This window comes from Rattus norvegicus, chromosome 13 (genome assembly GCF_036323735.1).
Source record: "Rattus norvegicus strain BN/NHsdMcwi chromosome 13, GRCr8, whole genome shotgun sequence".
Classification (NCBI taxonomy): Eukaryota; Metazoa; Chordata; class Mammalia; order Rodentia; family Muridae; genus Rattus; species Rattus norvegicus.
In genome coordinates, this window is record NC_086031.1 from 80,127,230 (window position 1) to 80,150,614 (window position 23,385).

General features: G+C 49.7%; 1 protein-coding gene across 3 annotated transcripts in view; it reads left to right on the plus strand.

The window, feature by feature from the left end:
- Positions 1-23,385, plus strand: part of Gpr161 (G protein-coupled receptor 161) — a 45,247-nt gene that overhangs the window by 15,959 nt on the left and 5,903 nt on the right. For 2 of the 3 annotated variants that reach the window (XM_063272753.1, XM_017598995.3), the window contains 4 exons: positions 8,286-8,701; positions 12,756-13,480; positions 18,662-18,766; positions 22,040-22,159. In XM_063272753.1, coding sequence (XP_063128823.1) covers positions 8,331-8,701; positions 12,756-13,480; positions 18,662-18,766; positions 22,040-22,159 — 1,321 coding nt within the window. In that variant the 5' untranslated portion in view covers positions 8,286-8,330. Of the gene's footprint in view, positions 1-4,641; positions 4,727-8,285; positions 8,702-12,755; positions 13,481-18,661; positions 18,767-22,039; positions 22,160-23,385 lie in introns of all 3 variants that reach the window. The other variant, XM_063272754.1, reaches the window with a different exon arrangement.

A 23,385-nucleotide genomic window follows, 5' to 3' on the forward strand; every position in this document is an offset into this window, starting at 1 on the left:
GTTTTTATTTTTAAAAATTCATTATTGTTGTACTCATTGTGGTCATCATGGTTGCTGTTATTTGAGACAGAGTTTCATTGTGTGACCCTAGATTGTCTGGGACCCCATATATAGACCAGTCTGGCTTTGAACTCATAGAGATGTCCGGGCTTTTGCCTTCCCAGGGCTAGGATTAATGGTGGGTGTCACCATGCCTAGAGAGATACAGTTTTCTCATCATCGCCAGCACTTGCTTTCTGTTTTGTGTCTTCATTTTGTTAACGAATGGACAGATCTCTCTGTGTTGCTCTGACTTATGGGTGACGCTCAGCGTCTGTTGGTGGCTGCTGCTTTCTGTGCGGAAACCATTCAAGTCTTTTGCCTGTTTTCCAGCTGGGTTGTCTGTATTTTTGTCATTGGAGTTTCCAGTAACTTAGGTATTCCAAATATCAATCTCCTATTAGAGACATACTTCTCTCCACTTCTGTCGGAAGACTTTTTATTCTATTGAGTAAAAAGTGAACATCTTTGGATTTGGATGTATATGGTTTAAATATTTTCAGGAAATCTAATTTCTCTTTCTCTCTCTCTCTCTCTCTCTCTGTGTGTGTGTGTGTGTGTGTGTGTGTGTGTGTGTGAAAGTGAGAGGGGGGGAGAAGGAGGAAGAGGGAGAGGGAGAGAGGGAGAGAGGGAGAGGAGGGCACAAGTGCTTATCTTTGGCACTCTGTCAAAACCAGTGTCAGGAATTCATGTATTTTTCATATTCAAAGCCTTCAGTCCTCTCCCATTTATTAGTTTCTTTTCATTCAATGAAGTTATTAGAATTCTTTATTCATTCATTCATCCCACAAACAGGGAGAAGATTCCAAGTAGCTGTAAGGTAACAAAAGTAGACTGAAGGTAGGCAGTGTGTAGCCCAGTGTAGCCCAGCTGCTGGAGAAGGCTGGGTCTGGATAGTGGTGGGTAGGTGGGTGAGATGTACTAAATGAAGCAAGGCTAGACCGTGTAGAACCTCCTGTGTTACGGTGAGTGGATGGGTTAAAGATCAGTCGCAGCCACAACACCAGGCTGGAGAGCTAAGCTTACTTAGCTTAAAGGTAACCTTTCTCGGCCCATTTCCTGTTTTCTTTAATGGGTACCTACAGGCACCCAGGCACTATTTTAGGAACTGTACAAATATTGACTCATTGACAAGCTCTGGAACAGGCAATCCCTTTGCCTCTATTTTACAGATGGAAACGGATGCCCAGACAGGTTAAATAACAGTCAAGAGCATCAATCTGGATAGATATTGTCCTCATGCTTTTGAGGACAGGGTCGCAGTGGCAGAGGCTCACGAAGAAGCCTAAACCACAGACTTGTGGCTGCAGCGCTGAAGGATGCCGAGAAGGGGCTGGCAGTGTTTCTGCCCAGCGACCAGAAGGTCATGTGGGGCCCCGGCTTCTTTCTTTTCCTTCCCTTGATGTAGCTTTTCCAAACAGATCAGAGCACAGACCTTGTTCACACGTCAAGAGGTTCTGAACAAGCACATGACCAGCTTTGTGGGTCGCAGTTAGGGAGCAAAGCAAAGCCCTGAACACTGTGGCCAACTCTAGGAAGGCCAGTGGGGTGCACATCGTCCCCAGTGTGACTGAGGCCCTTTTCCTGTGCTCGATATCTGCACACCTTCTTTATGTGACTGGCAAAGCATGACGGAGACCCAGGCGAGAGCCCTTTACTCACATAGATGTAAAGACTGGGGACCCTGCAAAATCCCTCTCTGGCTCCTGTCGAGCTGTGTGGCCCTGTTTGTGGGTGGGATTGGAGTGGGGGTTCACACTCCTCCTCTCAGTTATCTGAAGTACAGACAAGGTGGTTATTAGAACCTTCTCCCTGACTCCACCCCCCCACCCCCACCGTGATTGATGTAAAGAAGCTGTTTGAGGTGATGCTTTGGAATATTTTCACCTGCGGGGAGGACATATCTGGGCATCTCAAATGTTTATCTGTTTGTATTTCATTTCCTTATACGAAGGCATCTGTGACCTTCCTAGCTTTTCAAGCCGGTCAGTGCTTTCTGAAATGACTTGTAGGATGTGTGGAGGGGAAATGAAGGAGGAGGTACCATCTTAGAGGGAGAGACTAGCTCTAGGGAGATGAAGAGGAGGAGGGAGAGGAGGAAAGAGTCATAGCCTCACTCAGGGGGTAACCAAGGTTATCAGAAAAGAGCTTTCTTCCAAGATGGACATCTGAACTCCGGAGCAGAGAGCCCCAGTCTTGCCCAGTCCAGTGGTTAGAGAAGTATTAGGAGTTCTGCCTCCTTCTTCCTTATGGTGCACACCTATTGTTTGCAGGTTCTCTGGCTGTCCACTGACAGTCCTGTTTATAAGATGTGTTAGGGAAGAAGGGAGGTGTTTTAGGGTTTCTATCGCTGTGATAAAAACAGTATGAATTAAGTAATAGTCCATCACTGAGGGAAGTCAGGGCAGAAACTCCAACAGGGCAGGAACCTGGAGACAGGAACTGAATCGAAGGCCATGGAATCACATTGCTTACCGGCTTGCTCTGCACAGCGTGCACAGCCGGCTTCCTTAGATCATCCAGGATCATCTGCCGATGGTGGTCCCACCTCCAGTGAGCTCAGCCCTCCCACCTCACCATTAATCAAGAAAATGCTCCGTAGACTTTCCCACAGGCTGGCCTGGTGAAGACGTTTAAGGTTCTCTTTTCTCAAAACACCAACCAGCATAGGAAGTTGTTACCTTTGTCTCGTGGTGCATGTGGACTGTGACGTAGGGTCTCTGGCCCTACAGAGACCCCACTCTCGAGGTGAACAGCTTTTCTACACTTTCGTGCAAGAGCAATTCGGGAATCTAAAAAGGAAAGGATAAGGAAGTTTCCAGAAGGCAGCTGAGGTAGCAGAGTGGTGTCTGAGGAGTTGGCGTAAACTTGGCAAAGAGGCAGGATATTGACATGTTGAATGCAGATCATTATGTGTTAGGAAATTAGTCAGGATTGAGTTTCAAGTGACAGATACTTTAGGAAATTAGCATAAGTAGGGGGTGGGCACAGTTTGAGTATGTAACTGAGAAAACCAAGATTTTAGACTCACAGGCTTTTCCATGAGCGTCTGTGAATGGGCTAACCTGCATCTGCCCCTTTCTCTTCCCAGCCCACCACACCACACACTCCCGGCTGTATTTCCTTGTATGGTCAAAAGTGGCCAGCCTTGACAAAGCTGTGCTCTTGTCCTGTCAGACTGTAGAGCCGCTAGGTTGACTAATGTGTCCTCTAACACTTTCAGCCAAAGCCCAGAGCCTGGAGTTCTGTGACCATCCCTAGACCAGCCGCTATGAACAGCATCACCCTAGAGAAAGGACTGACTTTTGGAGCCGGAGATGATGCTGGATTTGCTCCACTGAGAAAATAAAGGAAAAGTGGTTTCCAAAGTAGACTGAAGTTAAAATCTTGTGGCAAAGGCAGGCTTGTGCAGATGCTGCTTTAGGGGCTGGACACAAATTCCATCCTCACAGTTCCTCTATGTGGGATATGAAAGTCACCCAACAGGTAGGGAAACGGAAGTCAGTGGAATCACCTGCAGCCTCGGAACTAGAGTGGAGAGGCTAGGTTTCATCTACCCAGGTTAGTCCGGTGTCAAAGTCTTTTTGTGGTCTCAGCTCTTAAGCCACTGCCGTCCTCACAGCAATAATGGAGTCGCAAAGGCAGCATGAGCAGTGACAATTAGGATTCTAGAGAAGAATGTGAAGCAAGGATCACAAAATATCCAAACTTACAGACCCAGAAGAGAGAGGCTGCAACTGTGGTAATTCTGTCCTTGTAGCTCGAGCCTCAGAGTGTTTAACGGGAGTCATCACACAAACTGGTTTGTACAGTTCGGCAGATCTGTGCTCTCCAGCACTGCCTTGTGTTTTAATCAAGAATGGATATTGATTGCTGCCTTGAGTGACAAGGCTTGGCTGTAGATGACTCAAGGCTGTAGCCAGTTGTCTAAGACTCATACGGTTTACTGTCTTTGGAAACAGATGACTCGACTAAAGGCAGCTAAGACTAAAGGCAGTTCCCAAAGAGGGGCAGCTCCCTTAAAGGTAAAGATGTGTAGCTGGGACTTTAGCTCTCTGAGGGACAGTTGCTGATCGTGCATTAACACCCACCCACTCATGGCCCTGTCCAGCCGTGTGCTAGAGGAGCAGTGGGTTGTTGGGTCAGAGCAGTGTGTGAGTTCAGAAGTCCCTTTGTGCCTGGCAACAGAGGATACTCAGGGGAGTCCGTGTGAGTCACACTGGAATTTGCTTCTGTTCAATGGGCCCTGGCTTGTCAGGCCCCCGGGTGAGCTGGCTTTTAGCCAGCAAACTTGGGGCCTTCCAAATCCCTGTTTTCTAAAGATCCAGTGTAGCGTGATCTGCCTAGGCCTGCGCCTGCCCACTCTGTACTACTGGTAGACTAGGACTTTGGAGTTCCCTGGGCGGCCACCTCTTTGACCCACATTCCTAGTCTCCCTCCTGGGGTGGGTTGTACCAGGAGTCCTAAAGGGGGTCCTCGCCAGCTGCAGTCCCCTCATCCTGCAGTCAGGGTGGGCCTGCTAACCGCACCAGTAGAGACTCTCCTGGTCTCTCTCATCCATCTCCTGGGCTGAAAACTTTGCATTCCATTTTGTTTTCTCAGAGGCTGTCTTTACATCACCACTCTGACGAAGGATTAAAGTCATTCACCAACTAAGTTACCCACCATGTAGTGGGAGCTTGACCAGGTACTGGGAACGCATAACCAAACTCTCTGCCTGAGGACAAACTCATTTGTGATGTTCTTCCTATCTGTCACCTCTTTAAAGGCTTCCATGTTCAATTAGCCAGAAGGAAAAAAAATTAAAGGTGATCTCACTCTGTGGACCAGGCTAGCCTCATGCTTACAGAGATCCTCCTGCTTCTGCCTCCCAAGTGCTGGGGTTAAAAATGTGCACCACTCCACTTGGCAAGAAATACATTTTTGGGGCCTATTATGCAATGTGGTGATTATAGCAATGCGATGTATATTTCAGAACTGCTCGGAATAGATTTTAAATGTCCACCCCCAGGAAAGAAAAGGATGTGAGGTGTTGAACATGCTAATTAGCTTTATTTATCTATTCCATGCTGTATAAACATGTGAATACATATAATTGTGAGCTCAGATCAAAGACAAGCTCCTGTTTGATGCTTTCATCTCTCTTGGTTTCTTTCTTTTTTTTTTTTAATATTTATTTATTTTATGTATGTGAGCACACTGTAGCTGTCTTCAGATAACACCAGAAGAGGGCATCGGATCCCATTACAGATGGTTGTGAGCCACCATGTGGTTGCTGGGAATTGAACTCAGGACCTCTGGAAGAGCAGTCAGTGCTCTTAACCGCTGAGCCATCTCTCCAGCCCCCTCCCTTGGTTTCTTAAACTCTCTAATATTGTAGCATTTGTAGTTACTCTTTATATTTTGTGTTTTCTGTGTTTTTTGTTTACTTTTCCATCTGTGCACTTCTATTTTCTTTCTGAGACAGGCAACACTATGAGGCTCTGGCTGGGCTGTCATTCATTCTGTAGACCGGGATGGTCTTGAACTAGCAGAGATCTGGCTGCTTCTGTCTCCCAAGTGCTGGGTTTAAGGTGTTCACCACCATGCCTGGTACCTAGTATGTTTTCTTAACTGTCATGTTATAGCAGTTGCCACTGACTCAAGAATGATATGCTTGTGTGATGGCTTTGCTCTGAGATGCCAACTAGTAATTTACTTAGCCACAACAAAAATCCAGAATTTGACAACGGAAAGTGAAAACCAGAAAGAACCTTACCTGTATACTTACCTGTAGTCTGCACACCCACAAAGCATTTTCATGTCCCAAAACTTAGGAAACTAAGACATTTCATAACCAGATCAAGATTAAGAATATTTTAGTAGCTTAGAGATATGGGCTGCCATGCACAATGCAAACTTTAGTAGAAACAATGTTTGTACTTAGCTTTAGAAACATTAGGCCCCTATGCTCAAGGCTGGGACATCTGCCTTCACAGCATTTCCTGTGCTACAAACCCTGCATTTTAGTTGACCACACACTTACATAAGCCCAATGGGATGATGTCATTGCTACGAGATAATGTATTCTTAGAGGGGATACTGGAAAGCCACTGGTCCTGATGCAGGAGAAAATTGACATTGGCTAGAGGACCATATGCAGAATGGTACATTCAATTACAGATCAGGAGGTTGTAAAAACATCTGTGAGCCAGTGCGAAGGGGGCTCTGTCTTAATAAAGGCTCTGGGTATAATGGAGACTTAATGATTGAGACCTGGAGCGGAAAAGGAAGAAGAGGAGGAGGAAGAAGAGGGGTGAAGGAGGGAGGGGAGGAAGAGGAAGAAAAGGAGGGGTGAGGGAGGGAGGGGAGGAAGAGGAGGAAGAGGAGGAGGAAGAGGAGGAGGGAGAAGAGGAGGAGGAAGGGAAAGGAAGAGGAGAGGAGGAGGAGGGAAAAGAGGAGGAGGAAGGGAAGGAAAAGGAGGGATAGGAGGAGGAGGAAGAGGAGGAGGGAGAGGAGGAGGAGTAAGGGGAAGAAGAGGAGGGAGAGGAGGAGGGAGAAGAGGAGGAGGGAAAAGAGGAGGAGGAGGAAGGGAAGGAAGAGGAGGGAGAGGAGGGAGAGGAGGAGGGAGAGGAGGAGGGAGAAGAGGAGGAGGAAGGGGAGGAAGAGGAAGAGGAGGAGGAAGGGGAGGAAGAGGAGGAGGAGGGAGAGGAGGAGGGAGAAGAGGAGGAGGGAGGGAGAGGAAGAGGAGGAGTAGGAAGAGGAGGAGGGAGAGAGAGAAAAGGAGGAGGGAGAAGAGGAGGAGGAAGAAGAAGAGGAGGAGGAGGAGGAAGAAGAGGAGGAGGGATGTCTGGAATGAGGAGTTTGTGTTAGTGCTGCTCCAGGCAGCCTAGCTGAGGTTGGTCCCTGCAGTGGAAGCTTGCCAGCTGGCTCTAGGACTTCTGTGAAGAGAAAGCTGCTTCTTCACCTCCTGCCCCTGTAGCAGAGGCACCTGGTAGAGGTGGCAGGCAGATCCTCTAGAAGGATTTGGGATCATCTTGCTGTTCTGTGGTTTAGTCATCAGGGACCTCGTCTGTCTCACAGGAAACTGTCTTCCCTTTCTGTGTTTTCTGTTCATGGACAACAAGAGCAGGTGGGGAAAGCAATCTGTAGGAATTTTTTATTTTATTTTTTGGCAGATTAAAGTAGATGAAAGTTCTGAAGAAACATTAGTTTACATGTTTTATGCTTAAAATGTTTCAACCTTGAATTTTAGCCAAGATCTTGAGCCAGTTTCCTGAGAGCAGGGACCACACCTGGTAGTGAAGTCTGTGTGGGCCAAGATGGCGTCTTCCTGTCTCCATCCCTCCTTGCTCCCTTGCCTCCAACATACCTAATGAGAGCCACCACCCTGCTTGGGTGTTAACCTTGATTGATTAACCTCACTCAGAAACTCAGAATTGCTATTAGGATAATCTTATGGTCAGAAGTGTTGTGTCCACAAATCATCTGGGATGGGGTTGAAGGGTGAATTTTGATTCTGTAACTCAAGGCAGCCTGAGGCCCTGGTGAGCTCCTTTATGATGATAGTTTTGCCAGTTGAAAATCCAGCACAGGGAGCAATGGTCAAGAGCAGCAGTCTACAGAATGTCCCACAGAGCACGCTTAAGACAAGCCACCTGTCCCTCTGCCTGCTCCTTTAAAGTGCAGATTTGGGCTGTGTAGCTCAGTGGTAGAATGCTTGCTAGTATGTGCAGGATACTGGATTTGATGCCTACTACTGCGTGAGAAAAAATTTAAGGGCAGGGGTTTTGGAGGTTTTAGTCCAAATGGGGCCTCCTCGGGGCCTGTGGCAAGCTGCACATCACAGTGGATGTATGGTTAAGGAGAACTACTTAACTCATAGCAACCAGTAAGAAGAGGAAGAGGAAAAGGCAGGACTCCATGATCCTCCCAAGAACCAAAATCTCCCATCATGCCTCACATCCCTACTAATTTCCCCTGGTCCCCTCGATGGCATCCAGCTGAGTGCTAAAGCTTTGGCATGTGGGCCTTTGGGAGACATCTCAAAGCCAGGGTACCACAGGGAGTGAGATGGGTTTGGCGGTCAGTTCCAGAGTCAGCAAGCCATACACAAAAGTTGTAGAGGTTTCATGGGGGAAGACTGTCCAGGTTCCCATCAAGTCGGCCAATGGGAAGTACATAACAGTCCCTGCTAAGCCTCCACTCCCTCTTTCATAAAGTGTGAATGAGTCATTCCCACCTCTGGTCTCGCCTTCTTTCTGCAGTGGTCCCAGCATGCTCTGCTCACCGCATCCCGAGGCGCACTGACCATGAGCCTCAACTCCTCCCTCAGCTACAGGAAGGAGCTGAGCAACCTCACTGCCGCAGAGGGTGGCGAAGGGGGCGCTGTCTCCGAGTTCATCGCCATCATCATCATCACTGTCCTCGTCTGCCTGGGCAACCTGGTCATCGTGGTCACCTTGTACAAGAAATCCTACCTTCTCACCCTCAGCAACAAGTTCGTCTTCAGTCTGACCCTGTCCAACTTCCTGTTGTCCGTGCTGGTGCTGCCGTTCGTGGTGACCAGCTCCATACGGAGGGAATGGATCTTCGGTGTGGTCTGGTGCAACTTCTCTGCCCTTCTCTACCTGCTGATCAGCTCGGCCAGCATGCTGACCCTTGGCGTTATTGCCATCGATCGGTAAGTTTGCATCTGATTTGGAGAGAGCCGAAGTGATCTCTGGTCTACTGGCTTCTGATGGACTTGTTCCTGGGAAGGGCACTAGAAGGCTCCTCTTAATGAGTGAGTGAACTGCGTTCTGCCTCTTCTTCAGCTCCTTAGCCAGAGCCCTTCTTGTTTTATCTGTCTACATGTTGTGTGTAGTCAAGTGCTTCACGTGATGTTCCCGTGGGTGACAGATTGTATGTTTGAGTGCACGTACCACATAGCCCAGGTGTGCAGAATGTCTAACGTCTAAGGTTTATACCAACCCTCTGTAATGTCTTCTGCATAACAAAATCACCACGTGACAGGCTCAGAATGGTTTCCTTTTGTTATGTGATGCATGACGGTAACTTTATAGGAGAGTGGAATGTCAGAGTAGGGACTGAATCCCATCTTTAGACTCAGCCATTCCTCTTGGCCATGTGCTTGATGTGTCTTGCTTTGGTCTTTGCCCTATCTTGACTGGTGGAGCGCATATAAAAGCTCCCTTTATTCCTTTGTTCTGTGGAGATGGCTCAGGACCGGTTGGGGGAGCAGTGGGAAGGTATACAGCCCAGGGAGTAGTGATATGTGGAGAAGCCCAGCATACTTTTGTAGCCCGTGTTGATCCCACCTGTGGCATAACTGGGACAGAGGGAACAGACACCAGTGCCCACCAGTGGCCACACTGATCAGCTGCACCCCGGGTTCCGTGCTGTGCTGGCAGGTGTAGCTTTCAATCATATGCTTCACTTGTGATCCACAAGCACTGGAATTCTTGAAAACAGAGAATAGAGCCAAGGTCTGTGTGACTTCCTGGAAGTTGGGAAGGATCTTAATGGGGGACGCTAGGGACAATTCAGAGGGGGCCAATCAGGGATGTCATCACAGGCTGACAGAAGCCTCCAGACTCTTGGGAACATGGTTATTTGGGTTGGACTGGCTGCCCTGAACACAGCAACGCTGAACTCTAAGGCTGGATTCTTGTTTTCCCCATGGCTTTGTAGAGAATGTCAAATGAATGAGTCAAACAAACCAATTAGCTTCCCCACATGTAGTAAAACGGCATAAATCAAAAGAATGAAAGAAAACTCACAGTGTAGCCAGCCAGGGACAGCCACGGCATGTTTTCAGGGTATCTTCTCTAGCAGTACACTTTTTAGATGTTTACTTTTCGGATTTGTTTGTTTTGTACGTATGTTTTGCCTCCATGTATGTATGTGCGTCATGTGTGTGCATGGTGGCTGCCGAGGTCAACAGAAGGCATTGGATCTTCTGAAGCTAGAGTTAGGGGTAGTTGTGAACCACCAGTTGAGCACCACAAACCAAACCCAGGTCCTTTGCAAGAATGGCCAGCGTCCCCAACCACTGAGCAGTCTGTCCGGCTGCTCCATAGTGCATCTTTTTAAAAAGATTGTATTTTATTTTTAATTCTGTGCATACATATGCCATGCGTGCATGTGTGTGCAAGTGCAGGTGCTCAAAGAGGCCAGAAGAGGATGTTGGTGTCTCTGAATCTGGAGTTACAGGCGGTTGTGATCCACACAACACAGCTGCTGGAAACTGACCCCTGTGTCCCTTGCAGGAATGGCAAGCACAGAGCCATCTGCCCAGCCCAACTGTACCCTTTGTACAATGGGCTGGCATTCACATTCTGCTTTGTCATTTAGCACGCAATCATGAACATCACCTCTGTGCTATTAGTGGTCATGAGCTACTCTGTGATGGGCCATGACTGATTCCTCATTACTGGATTTAGGTGGTTTCACACAGCTCTTTGTAGCGATCACATGACCCTGTTCCATTTGCAGAACTGCTGTGTTGTCAGTAAAAGTAAAACACATTTCCAAGATACTTAGTGGAGAAAGATAAGGAGACTCTTCCAAAGGTAGACAAGTGTCCCAGCATCCTACTGAGATGTATAAGACAGAATAAGGGATTTGGAAGTTTGTTGGCAGTTGAGAGGAAACAGATACTGTCAAAACTTTATATTTTAAAAACTAATGGCTTTTGAACATCCATGTTCGGGCCCTGTGGAAGCAGACCAAGGCTGAGCAGCTTAGGTGTGGATGAACGTTGGTCCCCTGAGCAGTGCTGCACTCTGCACTGGGTCATAGTGGCAGACTGCACATGTAGCTCCAGGAAGATGCAAACTGCTCCCTTAAATCTGGGGTCAAGTTAAGCAAAGGTGAGAGTGACAGATCCTCAGACTATACCACCACAGTGTATGGACAGTTTACCTGTGCCAGTGTTAGGGGCATTATTGGCTGCTCTAAGGCCCAAGGCATGGTCTTGGGGAGTAAGCTACGGACACCAAACTGCCCACCAGAGGACATCTTGGCAGCACAGACTTAACAATACAGAACAGCACCTATGGATAGCTACAGAAGTCGCTGCTGCTGCTAGGTAGGGCAGTGAGTGCTTAGATAGAGAGGCATTTTGAGTGACATCCTAAAGAGCAAATAGGACTGCACAGGTTTGCAGGATGTGGGGAGCTCCCCTCTACTTAGCAGATAGGCTGTTTATTCAATTATTGACCATTTGTACTGGGAACACGTAGCTGAATGAGGTAGGAAATATGCTGTAAAATTAATATCGAAGGGGAGGTGAGGTTGGGATCATATAACTCTGGAGTGTTCCACTATGGAAACGATTTCAGTGTGCCATGGGTGCCATGAGAATGCAGAGGAAGAGACAAGACAAAATAAGATAGAAGTGCCAGGGCGTATGCCAAGCACGTAGCATCTGACAGCTAGAAACCCGGTGATAGGGTTGGGCGCAGACAGACTCACCCACTAGAGCCTCTGTCCTCACAGCCTGGCCCCATGGTCAGTCAGTGACGAAGGGATTTCCTTGTGATGAGGGAGAGTCACCAAGACATGGTTGTCTTGAAGTAAAGACTCATCTACCCCATCAACACCAGGTGGATTCACAGTAGCTTGGCCAGATCTTTATGACAAAACTGTTATCAAAAAAATGTAGGGCTGGAGAGAGGCTAAGAGTACTTGATGGTCCTACAGAGGACCCAGGTTCGATTCCCAGTACCCACATGGAGCTCACGACTGTCTGCAGCTCCAGTTCCAGGGCTCTGACTCCCTCTTCTGACTTCCTTTTCCTCCTTTGCTGACCTCATCAGGCGTCAGGCACATACGCGGCGAACATACGTCCATCCAGACAAAATATTCATGTACATGAAATAAAATAATCTAAAACCCCAAATTAAAGGAAAAGTTAGCATCTTTAGATGCTTTATTGGCAGGTGCGATTCCTTTTTTAGTTATTAGATATTAGCGTAGATTAAAACCGTAAGTTGACTAGGTGAGTCCCATCTTCATGTGATGCATGAAGCAGAGGGAGACAGGGCGGGGTTGGGAGGGAAGAGGAATGAGGGAAAGAATACAGCAATTAGAGATTCATGAAGCTGGACACGGAGATACGGTCCTTTATCCTCAGCACTCGGGAGGCAGAGGCAGGTGGATTGCTGTGAATTCAAGGCCAGCCAGGGCTACATAATAAAGAGACCGTGTCTAAATGTTTTTTAAAAATCAGTACCGAAAGCAAGAGCACTGGTCCTGATTCTTACTGTTACGTGATACATGACGGTCATAAGCCAGGCATTTCACTATACTATCCACGTTTAGCTGCGTTCACCTTCGAGACGGCCCCATCAATCTCTGTTTTTTTTTTCCAGACGTACGCAGTGATGTGGGAACCAAACAAACCCTTTCCTCCTCAGGTTGGATTGGTTGATCCTGGTGTTTACCACAGCCATAGAAAGATTAAGATAATTCCCAAAGAGGCTAGCCAAATTCCTAAATGCAAGTGGGCCCTGATGTGCTGACCTATACGCAGACCACGTCCTTGCTAGCATTCAGCTCTGCGACACGGCATAGCCTGCTGCTTGTCTGGGGAGGCCAGGGTGAATATGTCTCTCATAGAAGCCTTCAGGGCACAAAGGGTTAGTGGGAAGAGTTACAAGAGTCCCGCCGGAGAAAGTAGGGCACCCTGCTTCCGTGTAATGCCTCTCTCATCTCCCCATCTTCTTTTCCAGCTATTACGCTGTCCTGTACCCAATGGTGTACCCCATGAAGATCACAGGGAACCGAGCTGTGATGGCTCTTGTCTACATCTGGCTTCACTCTCTCATTGGCTGTCTGCCACCCCTCTTTGGCTGGTCATCGGTGGAGTTCGATGAGTTCAAGTGGATGTGTGTGGCCGCGTGGCACCGGGAACCTGGCTACACCGTTTTCTGGCAGATCTGGTGTGCCCTGTTCCCCTTCCTCATCATGCTAGTCTGCTATGGTTTCATCTTCCGGGTAGCCAGGGTCAAGGCCCGAAAGGTGCACTGTGGCACGGTGGTCACTGTGGAGGAAGACGCCCAGAGGAGTGGGAGGAAGAATTCTAGTACCTCCACTTCCTCCTCTGGCAGTAGGAGGAATGCCCTTCAGGGAGTGGTCTATTCCGCTAACCAGTGCAAAGCCCTCATCACCATCCTGGTGGTCATTGGCGCTTTCATGGTCACCTGGGGCCCCTACATGGTTGTCATTACCTCAGAGGCACTCTGGGGGAAGAACTATGTCTCGCCAACCCTGGAGACTTGGGCCACGTGGCTGTCCTTTACCAGTGCTATCTGCCATCCTCTGATCTACGGACTCTGGAACAAGACTGTTCGCAAGGAGCTCCTGGGCATGTGCTTTGGGGACCGTTACTACCGGGAGTCATTTGTGCAGCGACAGAGGACCTCCAGGCTCTTCAGCATTTCCAACAGGATCACAGGTAATTCGGAAAAAGACCCTCACGCATGTCACCTGGGGCCCTTCCCGGTTGCTAAGGGCCTGTCAGGATAGCATGGTCAGGGAGACTACGGTCTCAAGGCCCAAGGCACAGATTTCCCGTTGTGAATAGCCACGCCAGGGTACCCACAGTGACTCCCGAGCTTGCAGAGGAGGAGGTCAGAATAGCCCCTGGCACACATCCCTGGAGAGTGAGATTGGCAGGGGTCACTGGGATTTGGAAGCCAATTTTCTGGAACTGTAATGGGGGCCTCATGGTCTGGAGAGACTAGCCACTTCTTTACTGCAGAAAGAGGAATCGGGGCCTCGGGCTGGCTGGGCTGCCCTCTCCTTTGGTGAACAGTTTCCTTCTGTGTTGCCTTCCTTTTATGCTCCTTCCAAACCTCACTGGTTCTCTTAGCCAGTCCCTCCTCCCAAACTGTTGTCACCTTGGGCTTCCCCTCCAGGCTAGTGGTTTCTTCTCATAGTTCCCGGTAGTCTTTTTATGTAGATGTGTGTATAGGGGGATGTATCAATGCCAAACCATAGCCTTCTATCAGTGTGTCATTGTCTTGCGTTCAGGGATATTCTATCTGGTGGGACATACACACTCTCGAATGAACACACACACACACACACACACACACACACACACACACACACACACATGGCCTTTGAGCAACTCAGAGGAGTTGCTCTAATCAGAGGTTAGATGTTTTTCAGCTTTTCCTTCTCATATAATTTTAGGTTTAGAAGAGTTGGAAATGTAATATGGGGGAGCCTCGCATAGTGTTATCAACCTGCATAACTGCAGTACAAGATAGACCCTACAGACCCACGGATGTTATTCCGCAGTCCCACCCAGACGCTTCTATAAAGGCTTGGGCAGGCCTTTTGTAGAGCGCTCCTGAGTATATCTGGTGCTCGGAATGGGATGGAATATTTTGGGCAAGAACACTGCAGAACTGGTGGCTGCAGTGACAGGCTGTTCACGCATCAGATTCAGGGCCCAAGTGTCAGCACATTTTATTATTGCTTGGGTTACCTTGACTTCTCTCTTCGGGTGTGGTCTGTCGGCCTCCTGCCTTCACGGCTGTTTCTACTTTAATTAGCATGTATGCTGGAGGAGATGCTTTGAGACTTGGAAACATCCTACTTTTCCTTGAGCTCCGACCCCCTGATTCTAGCATGGCCCCAGTGCACCTTGCTCATTGCGGGTTCCGTTGTTCTGAAGGGAAGCATGGCTGGGATTTGGAAGGAGGTGTCAAGTGCTTCTCCTTCAGCCCGAAGCTCTCACTTCTTGGCAGACCTTGCTAGTTTCTCTTCTCAGGAAACAGAGATCCTCCACCTTCACCCTCAAGAAGGCAAAAGACACGACCCTTTTTGCCTATGAACACTCGGGGCCAGAGATGACAAGATGCCCTGTCCGTGTGCCCATGACACACATCTGCTAACTGACTTACTTAGTGGACTGGTGGAGAACTGTCCCTGGATAGGGGAGGTCTGGTAACTCTTCTTTTGAGAACAGGAAGGAGAACCATCTCTGTGTCTCTGTTCGTCGGAAGTGCCCACCCCTTACATTTACAAGCTCATGTTCCCAAGTATGACTTTCGAGCCAGAAGGTACGTTCAGTGCTTGGCTCCGTTTTATTGGCTCAGATTTTGTAATAACTTATCTTCTTGGGAAGAACATAACAGATGCTTTCAATTCCACTGAAACTTAGAAAGAAGGAAAACAACCAGGGCAGAGGATGAGAAAAGGAAGCGTAGATAGAACAAAAAGAAGCTTCCTCGGTGTGACCATGATTTACTATGCCAATTGTTTGTGATTGTCCTGGAAAGGATTAGCAAGCTGTGGGAGGAGCAGAAAACACCAGTTGTGGCTGGCGTGGCCAACCCAAAGCCATTGGTGGTCTGAGGCTCATTCAGGAAAGGCTGCCTTGTGGGCTGATGGGTTCTGAGTCCTTGGCTGGGAGTGAAAAGTGGCTATTGCTCTTTTCTGAGGGCCTGCCTGTAGGTCAGTCAGCCACATTAGTACCTTAGCGACTGGGGAGCAAGACAGAATATGGGTCTATCCCAGGTACACACTCATGGCTGTCCAAGCCAGGAATGCCCACCACTGCCTTCCTCCTCTTCTTTCGGAGACACAACCCTGAACCTCTGTGCAAAACACTGTCTGAGCCTTTTACTCAGAGCCCCTGTGTGTCAGATGTGGAAGTCCCCGTGGCTGAGGGCAGAGCTCCCCAGTTATCTCCTGGGAAGGAGGGTCCCATCTGTCAGTCCCTCAGGAAAGTGAGTCACAGCCTTCTTGGGGAGTAATGCCAAGGCCTTTGAGTTTTCCCCCTTTCCTGCTCTAAACCTCTCTCTGGCGGCATCATGAGGTCTCCGTGTTAGTTCAATTCCTGCTGCACCTCAGAATCCCACCCTCGCTCTTCAGCTTCCCGGATGCACAGGTGCCTTCTACCCGGTGCATGCTCTTGAGGAACAAGCCTGTCCCTGGGCCTAGCCTTCTGTCCCTTTTCATTGGAAGGGTTAGGAGTGTCCCACTCCCATGGCGGCATTCTGTGGAATCCAGGCGAGCCGTGTCTGCTCTTTGGAGGGAAACGCTTTGCAACTCAGCCACAGTGGTCTGGCTCCAAGGATTGCTCTCACTAGAGGATACCAAAACACCAGCTCTTGGCTCTCTGCTGCAGCCTCAGAGCTGGTGTCCAAACACACTGTGGCTGCCATCATCCCAGTTGGCAAGAGATGGCCCTGAGGGACTGCGATTCTTGAGTCAGGCCGTCAGTTTAGCACAGCCCCGTTCAGGGGGGATGAGCAGGTATGGGGGAGACTTTGGGGTCTTCTCTAGGTTCATTCCAGTAACTGACCCCAAGCGGACTGACAGCTGCTTCTGTGAGTGGCTCTGAGAGAAGGTGGCCACGCTGTGTATCACCCTACCCCCACCATTCTCTCCTTGCTCTCAGGGTGAAAGGGAAGAGTATATAGTATGTTCAATCACTCTCACTCTCAGAAATACCAGGATTTAACTAAAGAGGAATCTTTCTCCTATCTCAGAGTCAGTTGCAGGAGAATACTGTTCTCTGCAAGGCCGTTATCTTAGTCTGATTTCTGTGTATCAAAGCGATGGAGACTGGGTGGGTGGTTTATAGTGAAAGGTAATTTACACTTGGCTTAAGATTTGGGAAGTTGGAAGTCCCTGTGTCCCCTTCCTTCCCTCTCCCAGACAGGGTTTCAGTTGTAGCCCTGGCTACCCTGAAACTAACTCTTTAGACCACGCTGCTCTTGAACTTGACCTCTGAGTTCTGTCTCTATCTCCCAAGTACAGGGACTGAAGGTCTGCACCACTATGCCCAGCCTAGGTTAAGAGCACAGCACTGGCATCTGATGGGCCTTTGTCTGTGCCATCCCATAACAGAAGGGAGTCAAGGAAGGGCAAGACCAGAGAGCAAAAGACCAGACTCATGATTAAACCAAACCAAAACCATTCTTCTCCTCTTTTTCCTCCTCTTCTTCCTCCTCATTTTCTTCTTCTTTCTCCCCCTTCTCCCTCTTTTCCTCCTCTTCATTTATTTGCTTTCTTTTGTGAAGGTAAACATAGGTGTTTCTCCTGCATGCATGTGTGTGCTGTATGCCTGCGTGGCACTGTCAGAGGCTAGATGAGCGCATCAGATCCCTTGGCACTGGGATTTCAGAAGCTGTTGAGCCATCGTATGTGTATGCTGAGAACCAAACTGAGACTTTCTGCAGGAGTAGTGAGTGCTCTTAACCTCAGGGCCACCACTCCAGCCTCATGGCCATCCTTGAGGTAACTAATGCCTCTGTGATAACTAATGGCATTAGTCCATCCGTGAGGCCCACTTTTCAACACTGTTGCCTTGAGGATTAAATTCCCAGCAGAGGAACCTGGAAGGGGCACATTCAAGCATAGTGCCCATTAAATCTATTAAGCTTGTTTGTAATTTCTGAAAGATTTATTTATTTATTATATATACAATGTTCTCCCTACATGTATGCTTGCATGCTAGAAGAGGGCACCAGATCTCATTACAGATGGTTGTGAGCCACCATGTGGTTGCTGGGAATTGAACTCAGGACCTCTGAAAGAGCAGTCAGTGCTCTTAACCTCTGAGCCATCCCTCCAGCCTCCTTGTTTGTAATTTCTAAGAGATTTTTTTCACTCCCCAGATACTATACAGTAGGATAGCTCTTATTAAAGATTTTTATCTTCATATTTTTCAATAACCCTCCAGCTCTTCACAGATTTATGTTTTGAATTTTACTGCGTACCCAATTAATGACTTTTCTTTAAGATCTTGGTGGTCTCCTCTCAGAACTTCCCCCAGCCCCTCTTTTCCTCATATGTCTGTCATGCTGTGTAATGGTCCCTGTTATCGCTTTAGCTAGGAAGCCTCTGGTGAGGTGGGGCCAGCAGGCTTCCTTGTTGTGGGGTGGTCCAGATGAGCCATCTCACAGACGCCCTGCTCTCAGCACCCACACATCTTTTCCCTGGGGGGGCCTGAAGGCCAAGGCCTCTGCTTCACTCCCTCTGCACCTCTGCTGACACTGGGGAGGCCGTGCTGAGGCTGGGATAGGAAGAGCTGGAGGGTCCAGCTGCTCTGAGATGGTCTGTGGAACCAGTCTGGGCAGTCTCCTGGGCCCGCAGTTCCAAAGCCTTAGCGGCCCTTGGTGAGGATGAGGCTCTTCCTAGATCTCCTCAGGAACCTCAGTTCTCTTCCCAGGTCACTCTTTCTGTCTCTCTTTATCCATTATGGGGTGGCACAAGTGACTATCAGATGGCAGATGTCTTCACACCTTCTCCAAACTCCATCTTCGTGAAGGCTTTTTAACTATTCCTAGAGGTTATTTTCTGTGTGACTGGAAGGTTTGCTCAAATAACTGCTCAGCTTAGATCTCTTCACCTGACTTGTTGTGGGGTGGTCCAGCTGAGCCATCTCACGGTCAGGAAGGCCCCCTGTGGGAAAGAATCGAGGGTCAAAACCAGGGAAGCACCCAGGAATTTCTGTCTTCCAGTGGATCAGGAGTGAGTTTTGCAAGAGACAGAATTCAAAAGGGAGCTGGTAGGTCAGTGGGGGCCAGAAACCGGGAGTCAGCTGCCTAGAATGAAGCATGTGTCCACCTGAACAGCCTGTGTTTATTTTACCAATGTCAACTTTGCCTTTCAGACCTGGGTCTGTCCCCACACCTCACGGCACTCATGGCAGGCGGACAGTCCCTGGGACACAGCAGCAGCACTGGTGACACAGGCTTCAGCTACTCTCAGGATTCAGGTAATGTTCCCACTCTGAAAACCTCTCACTTGTGTAAGTTGGCTGTGTTAATTGCTGCTGGGAGGCTGGTCATTTCCCAAGAACTGTGGAGGACTGAGGAGAACAGTGGAGGACTGTGGAGGACTGAGGAGGACCATTGAGGGGTTCAGGATTTAGCTCAGTGGTAGAGCACTTGCCTAGCAAGCACAAGGCCCTGGGTTTGGTCCTCAGCTCCAGAAAAAAAAAAAAAAAAAAGAGGACCACCATTGAGGACTGTGGAGGACTGTGGAGGATTGTGGAGGATTGTGGAGGACTGAGGAGGACTGTGGAGGACCGTGGAGGGCTGAGGAGGACTGTGGAGGACTGTGGAGGGCTGAGGAGGACTGGGGAGGACTGAGGACCATTGAGGACTGTGGAGGACTGGGGAGGACTGTGGAGGGCTGTGGAGGACTGAGGAGGACTGAGGAGGACTGTGGAGGACTGAGGAGGACCATTGAGGACTGGGGAGGATTGGGGAGGACCGTGGAGGATTGTGGAGGACTGTGGAGGATTGTGGAGGACTGAGGAGGACTGGGGAGGACTGAGGAGGACTGAGGAGGACTGAGGAGGACTGTGGAGGGCTGTGGAGGACTGAGGAGGACTGGGGAGGACCGTGGAGGATTGTGGAGGACCGTGGAGGGCTGTGGAGGACTGGGGAGGGCTGTGGAGGACTGGGGAGGACTGGGGAGGACTGTGGAGGATTGTGGAGGACTGGGGAGGACTGGGGAGGATTGTGGAGGACTGTGGAGGGCTGTGGAGGACTGGGGAGGATTGTGGAGGACTGTGGAGGACTGAGGAGGACTGTGGAGGGCTGTGGAGGACTGAGGAGGACTGGGGAGGACCGTGGAGGGCTGAGGAGGACTGGGGAGGACTGAGGACCATTGAGGACTGTGGAGGGCTGTGGAGGACTGAGGAGGACTGAGGAGGACTGTGGAGGACCATTGAGGACTGGGGAGGACTGGGGAGGACCGTGGAGGATTGTGGAGGACTGTGGAGGATTGTGGAGGACTGAGGAGGACTGGGGAGGACTGTGGAGGACTGAGGAGGACTGTGGAGGGCTGTGGAGGACTGAGGAGGACTGGGGAGGACCGTGGAGGATTGTGGAGGACTGTGGAGGGCTGTGGAGGACTGGGGAGGGCTGTGGAGGACTGGGGAGGACTGTGGAGGACTGTGGAGGACTGTGGAGGATTGTGGAGGACTGGGGAGGACTGGGGAGGATTGTGGAGGACTGTGGAGGGCTGTGGAGGACTGGGGAGGATTGTGGAGGACTGTGGAGGGCTGTGGAGGACTGTGGAGGATTGTGGAGGACTGTGGAGGACTGTGGAGGACTGAGGAGGACTGTGGAGGACTGAGGAGGACTGGGGAGGACCGTGGAGGACTGTGGAGGGCTGTGGAGGACTGGGGAGGGCTGTGGAGGACTGGGGAGGACTGTGGAGGACTGTGGAGGATTGTGGAGGACTGGGGAGGATTGTGGAGGACTGTGGAGGGCTGTGGAGGACTGGGGAGGATTGTGGAGGACTGTGGAGGGCTGTGGAGGACTGTGGAGGATTGTGGAGGACTGTGGAGGACTGTGGAGGACTGAGGAGGACTGTGGAGGGCTGTGGAGGACTGGGGAGGACTGTGGAGAACTGTGGAAGATTGTGGAGGACTGGGGAGGACTGGGGAGGACTGTGGAGGACTGAGGAGGACTGTGGAGGGCTGTGGAGGGCTGTGGAGACTGTGGAGGGCTGTGGAGGGCTGTGGAGGACTGTGGAGGGCTGTGGAGGACTGTGGAGGATTGTGGAGGACTGAGGAGGACTGTGGAGGACTGAGGAGGACTGTGGAGGGCTGTGGAGGGCTGTGGAGACTGTGGAGGGCTGTGGAGGGCTGTGGAGGACTGTGGAGGACCGTGGAGGACCGTGGAGGACCGTGGAGGACTGTGGAGGACTGAGGAGGACTGTGGAGGGCTGTGGAGGACTGTGGAGGACTGAGGAGGACTGTGGAGGACTGTGGAGGACTGTGAGGAGGGCTAAGAGGCAGGCGTCGGGTCTTCCGTTATGGCTTCCAGCCTTTCAGCTTTCCTGCACCTCTGTTCTTTCCTCTATTCAATGGGCTCATTGGTTCCTTCTCGCCCCACCACATGGAGTGATGGTGAGGTTGAAAGCACTAGAAAGCCTTTGAAAAGATAAAATGTGAGAAGCCTATGGTTTTACACTATGCTATCATTGACTGGTCAGGCCCTAGACTTCATCCACTTACTTCTCATCTTCCTTCCTGCAACTGGCTTGATAACATTAGGCCCTGCTCCTTGTACTGTGGGGAGCCATGGTGGCAGGAACCCATGTTTGCTGAGTGCTCTGAGTGGGGACAACATGGTCAGAGACCAGAAGCTCTCTTCATCTAATTCATAGATGTATGCTGGTGAGGTACCTGGCCACATCTGGCGGTGGTGGTGGCTGATGGTCTTGGTCACAGGGGGAGCGGTACAAATGAGCCACAACATGGCAGTGAACTCCAAGCTCTTCTGTTTCTATGCCCCCGGGAACCTTTGCCTTCCTGGTTGGGAACCTTTAAAAGCTGATCCTTCTTTCCAGCCTCTACTGGGAATTTTGGGGAAATCATCTCGGGCTGGAGAGATAGCTGTTAGTGAAATTAGAACCAAGCCATGGCTCTTGCCAAGGCTCAGCAGACGGATGTCAGTGACCGGATCTCTACTGCCTGATTGTGGGGAAGCTGCCTGGGGAATGACAGAGATCTGCCTTTCCTCCAACCACAGAAGAGGGACACAGGTTGAAGGAGCCTCATGACCCATAGTTCCCAAGACACCACACAATGTGTAGCCCTCTGGGCTACCAGAGGGGACATCCTCAGGGAAGACAGAATTTTCTCTGACTGATGGCCTCATCTAGGTGCCAGCCACAAGTCCTATCCCTATCCTACCAAGGGTTCCTGGACACAGTGCCCTAAGGAAACACAAGCCAAGGCAGAGTTGGTCGGGTGCAGGAGAGGACTAGCTCAGGTGACCTGGGCGTTCTCCTCAGGTGCTGTCCACTAGTACGTTAGATTACCTGGTCAGCTGGCGGTGTGGCAGCTCCTCCCCTGTCTGTGTATGGATGGGTGACACACACGCTGTTTGTAAGGCGTCTGTTTCAGGACACTCATCTGGTCATGCTTATGGGATTGAAGGGCTGGAGCCGGCCGGGGTCACGAGGTATTAGAGAGAGGGGGAAAGAGTCCTTGGTGCTTGTAGATGCATGTGTCGTCTGCTTGCCTCAGGGACAGATGTGATGCTACTGGAAGACGGTGCTTCTGATGACAGCCCTCCCCAGCACTGCACTTGCCCGCCCAAGAGGAGGAGCTCCGTGACATTTGAGGACGAAGTGGAACAGATCAAAGGTTGGCTTATGGGAGTGCCTCAGTGAACATGTGGGAAAGGAGGGTATTAGTCACAGCCTTACCACAGAACGCTCCAAGGCTTCTTCACCTCTGCCTGCTTCGCATCACTGCGGCCCTACCAGGGACACTGAAGACTTGGATACAGCATGCAGCATCCAAAGTGGACAAATGCAGCTGTACACAGTCACGCATACACACACACAGTCACACACACAGACACATATACACAAACATACACAATCACATATACATACATGCATGCACATAGCCACGTACACATACACATGTGCAAATACACAAACATACACACACAGCACAGATGTTCAGACACACATACTCACATAGATACATACAGAGACACATACACACAAACACGCATATAAACATATAAACATACACATATACACATAGGCACCATACATGCATATAATCACACATACACACAGTTACATACACACACATATACACAGTCACACATATACAGAGTTACATACACACATATATATACACACACACAGACACATACATACAAACATACAGTCACATATACATATACACGCATGCACACAGTCACATACACATACACATGTGCACATACACAAACCCACACTCACACAACACAGCAGATACCATGAACACACACACAGCACAGATATTCAGACACACATACTCACATAGATACATACAGAGACACACATACATAGACACATACACACAAACACGTCACATGCACATATATACATAGACACCATACATGCATACAGTCACAGATAGTTACATACACACACACATATACATAGACACACAGTCACACATACACAGAGTCACATACACACATATACACGTACACACAGCCACATACACACACGTAGACATTCGAGACAGACAGAGATAACTCAAGACAATTTGCATCTTTCTCAGGAACTAACCTGATTGGATAAAATAGTTTCTGTGGCCCCCAGAGTAGTCCAGAGTAGCCACCCTCCTTTATGGATGATGTGCAGTTATAAATCTGAACCTGCCCTCTCAGCCCATCCCCTCTGATGGACAGTGGAAATATGGCCCTGTGAGTGGAGGCCAAGCTGCCACCCTGATGAATGGCCTTGGAACCTGCAGGGACAGGAGCCTGTTGACTGGGCTTTCCTGCTTCATCTGTTAACACAGAGGAGCATCCTTGTTGCTTTGGGACAAGTGAGAATAGCCACTGGTTTAACGGGGAGCCATGA